Below are 3,642 nucleotides of genomic sequence, written 5' to 3'. Positions count from 1 at the left end.
ACCCCATCTGAAAAGCAGGAGGAGGTTGAGATTGAGGCTAATGTTTGGGCACGTGGGTCCATAGGAACCTTCTAGCACTGAGGGAGAGAATGTGGAATGGTGCAGCCATCCCAGAAAGAGAGCTGGGATTTCGAGAGTAGAGTAGACAGAGACATGCAACCTGAGACAGCAAGTGCATTCCAAAGTGTACACCCCAAGTGAATTCTTGCATAAGTCCACGCACACAGATGGGCAGCGCTGAGCTGCCTGTGGTAGAGGGAACAGGAGGCCCCCTGAGTTAAAGAGGTGAAATGAGGAGTGTGTGTGTCATGGAATACCACACAGCGTGTGTGAAAACCACGGCTCCTTCAGCTCTTGAGAGGGATAACTCTGGGACGTGCTTGCACCCCATCTCTTAAAGCTCCATCTGCCCTGGAAACAGCTGGCTTCATAACCCACTCATAACTGACTGCCTCCTTCTCCCATCTCACTTCCTCTTCCCAAGTAAACTCCTTGCACCCAAACCTTTGCCTCAGGATCTGCTTCTAGAGAACTCAAAACAAGACAAGTGGAATAGGCCACACGGATGGATCTAAAAATATTGTGCTTAATCCTCAAAATAGTAGTAGGTGGCAGAATGCAACATAGAAGATGCCATCAACATAAAATGAAAAATACATATGTACTGAATAACATCAATTTTGCAAAAATACCTCCAAACAAAAAGATACACATTAAATAATTAAAATGGTCACTGATTGAGGAGAGTTAGTTAATAGGCAAGATGGTTGCTAGAAACACACCGTCTATGTGTGATTTAGAAAAAGGTGCCCGCCCCCTAGGTAGAAACGCCCTGTTAGAGCAGGAATTGATAGGCAGATGGAAAGGAAGGAAGGGAGAGGGAATGAATGAAAATCTGAGAGGGGCCTTGCATGGAGCAGTGATGATGCTGTGCTATGCAGAGTGGGAGTACACAAAGATCTGTTTAAACACTAGCATTTATTCTAGGATTTAGGATTTCTACTTTTAGAACTTGTTAGGACAAAGCCCTCCTACCTCCCACCCCAGTTGTTAGCATCTCTCATTGCATCACTCGGTTGAAGGGAGGCTGATGACCTGGGGTCCGAACGCAGGACCAGAAAGAACCCTGGCTGGGCAGCACCTTCGCAGCCTGTTTCAACCCTTGCCCTGGCAGTCCCCACCACTAATCTTGCCTGTTGACCCCCAGGTCACTGACACTCCACGATGGCGGGCAGCGTGTGGACAGCTCTGGAACTCTCCCTTAGCTGCATCTCAGCCCTCAGTCTCATCTCCCCTGCCTGGTTCCAGAGCCCTACCTTCTCCTTTGGTGTCTTCACCTACTGCTCCTGGCCTCAGAGTGGCAGCTGGAACCAGAGCTGTGGGACCTTCAGATCCCTGGATGATATTCCTGACTTTGCCTGGAAGGTGAGACCTGGGCTCAACAGTTCACTGGGGCCTCGGGGGCACTCTCAATCCCGAGAGCAAAAAAAATAAAAATAAAAGCCAAGTTCTGTACCCCCAACCCCAGCCTGAGCCTCTGACTCTGTAGGTGTAGGGTGGAGTCTGGCTATCTGCATTGTAGCAAACACCCAGGATGATTCTGAAGGCAGCTGTCAGCACATATAGTGCCTTTGTGCAAATTACAAAAAGCAGCCCCTTCTCCAGGATACTATACTGCCATCTGCTGGAAAGTTACTATAATCAATATGCATCTCTTAGAGTTGTGCAGTGTATAACCTGCACAAACCTACCCGGCCACCCTCTAAGCACTGCTAGGCTTGAAAATCACAGCTAAGGTGCTAGAAGTCTCTGTTATAATAGATATTACCAAATTCAACATGGGGACAATGGGCCAGGACTCCCAATCCTCTAAGGAAGATTATGCAGCCTTCAAAACTGATCATTCCAAAGGTGCCTTTCCTGGTTATCCTGCCATATAGCAGGTATTCAAAACAGGTAGGGTACGGTGGTTGTAGATCTAGATCTTAATTCTGGATCTACTACTTAATTAGCTGTGTGCCCTGAGACAAATGACTCTGCCTCTTTGGACCTCAGTTTGCTTATATGTAAAATGGGGATAATAATAGCGCAGACCTTCCTGGGGTTTCCAGGACTCAATAGCTGGCCAATTAGCAGAAGGAGCATCCTCCCACCTCCACCCTGGTCAGCACCCTCCCTCCTCTCTCTCCTGGCAGGTCTCGGCTGTGCTTCTCCTTGGAGGCTGGCTCCTGTTGGCCTTTAATGCGGTTCTTCTCCTCTCCTGGGCCCTGGCCCCCAAAGAGCTGTGCCCCAGGAGGGGCAGTGGCAAAATTCCGGTGGTTCAGGCAGCTGCAGGTAAATCCACTGTCACGCAAGAAGCATTCCAGATCTGTCTGTGGAATGAGTGAATGAATGAACGAACGAACCTGTGAGCAGGGACTGGCCTCCTGGGTCAAATCTCAGAGATAAACCCTAGGATTATAGATTATTCTTTGTTCCTTAGCAAGTTGGAAATGGGGGCTGGGTGGCCGCATTATCACTCTCCCTGCCCTTAGCTAATAGTCTGTCCCCCTTTATCTCTGTCTTATCCATCCACTTTGCATCATCTTTGTCTGGACCACCATACACAGTTGGGCAGGTTGTGCACTGCACAAGGGTACCCAGCTGAGGGCTGAGAGATGCTAAAATCTAGCTTATGCTCTATTTATTAAGCTGTGAAATTGTAGGGTTGCATCTGCCCAAAAGGACTGCTTTTCTCCAATTCACACATAGTCTCTGGATGGTTTAGCCAGTCCTTGATGACAATCATCATCCAATTAATTCTCCACCATCTATTACCTGGATGAGAGCAATAACCACCTCATGGGTCTCCTTGCTGCCACCTTTGCCCCTTAGACTCTGCCACACACTGACCCAATGGGTCCTGTTAAAACTGAAATCATGCTACTCAGACTGGCTTATCTACCCGCCAGTGACTTCCTGTGACATACAGAGTAAAATCCAATGAGGCTTATCCTGGTCAAGCCCCCACTCCCTCACCTACCTTATCCTTGTGCCAGGCTCCACAACCTCCAGCCACCTGGCATACTTTCTATTGCTCGTATACACCAAGCTTGTTCCCTCTACCTGGAACTCTTCTCTCAGATCTTCACATATCTTGTTTCCCCACTGCCTTAAAGGCTCTGCTCAAATATCACTGCCTCAGTCAGGTCCTCTATGGCCTCAAGGTAAGGGAGCTTTCCTCTCCTTAGATTCTCTTTCCTTTTACCTTATTATATATATATATTTTAAATTTATTTATTTTAATTAGTTTCAAGTATATAGTACATTGGTTAGACATCTATATAGTTCATAAAACAATCCCCCCAACTGCTCCCTCCCTCCCCTGGCCCCGCCTAGCCACTTCATATTAATGCTAACTGCATTCCCTATGCCACGCTTGTGACCATCCATCAGGTGCTAATTTGTACTTCTTTAACTCTTCACCCCATTCTCCCAGTCTCCCAAAACCCCCTCCCCTCTGTCCGTCACCAAATTGTCCACTATATTTGTGAATCTATTTTTGACTAGTTTGTTCTTTTTATTCCTTAGATTCCGCATATAAGTGAAATCATAAAGTGTTTATCTTTCTCTGTCTGGCTTAAATACCTTCTAGGTCCATAA

General features: G+C 47.2%; 1 protein-coding gene across 1 annotated transcript in view; it reads left to right on the top strand.

The window, feature by feature from the left end:
• The first annotated feature begins 1,224 nt into the window (after nucleotides 1–1,224).
• Nucleotides 1,225–3,642, top strand: part of TMEM211 (transmembrane protein 211) — a 3,813-nt gene continuing 1,395 nt past the window's right edge. Inside the window, exons 1-2 of the mRNA XM_006904957.1 lie at nucleotides 1,225–1,425; nucleotides 2,196–2,334. Of these exons, the coding sequence (XP_006905019.1) occupies nucleotides 1,225–1,425; nucleotides 2,196–2,334 (340 nt within the window). The remainder of the gene's footprint in view (nucleotides 1,426–2,195; nucleotides 2,335–3,642) is intronic.

The sequence above is a fragment of the Pteropus alecto genome, unplaced genomic scaffold (genome assembly GCF_000325575.1).
Source record: "Pteropus alecto unplaced genomic scaffold, ASM32557v1 scaffold190, whole genome shotgun sequence".
Lineage (NCBI taxonomy): Eukaryota > Metazoa > Chordata > Mammalia > Chiroptera > Pteropodidae > Pteropus > Pteropus alecto.
The sequence above is the reverse complement of the archived record's forward strand: the minus strand, read 5'-3'. Positions and strand labels throughout refer to the sequence as shown.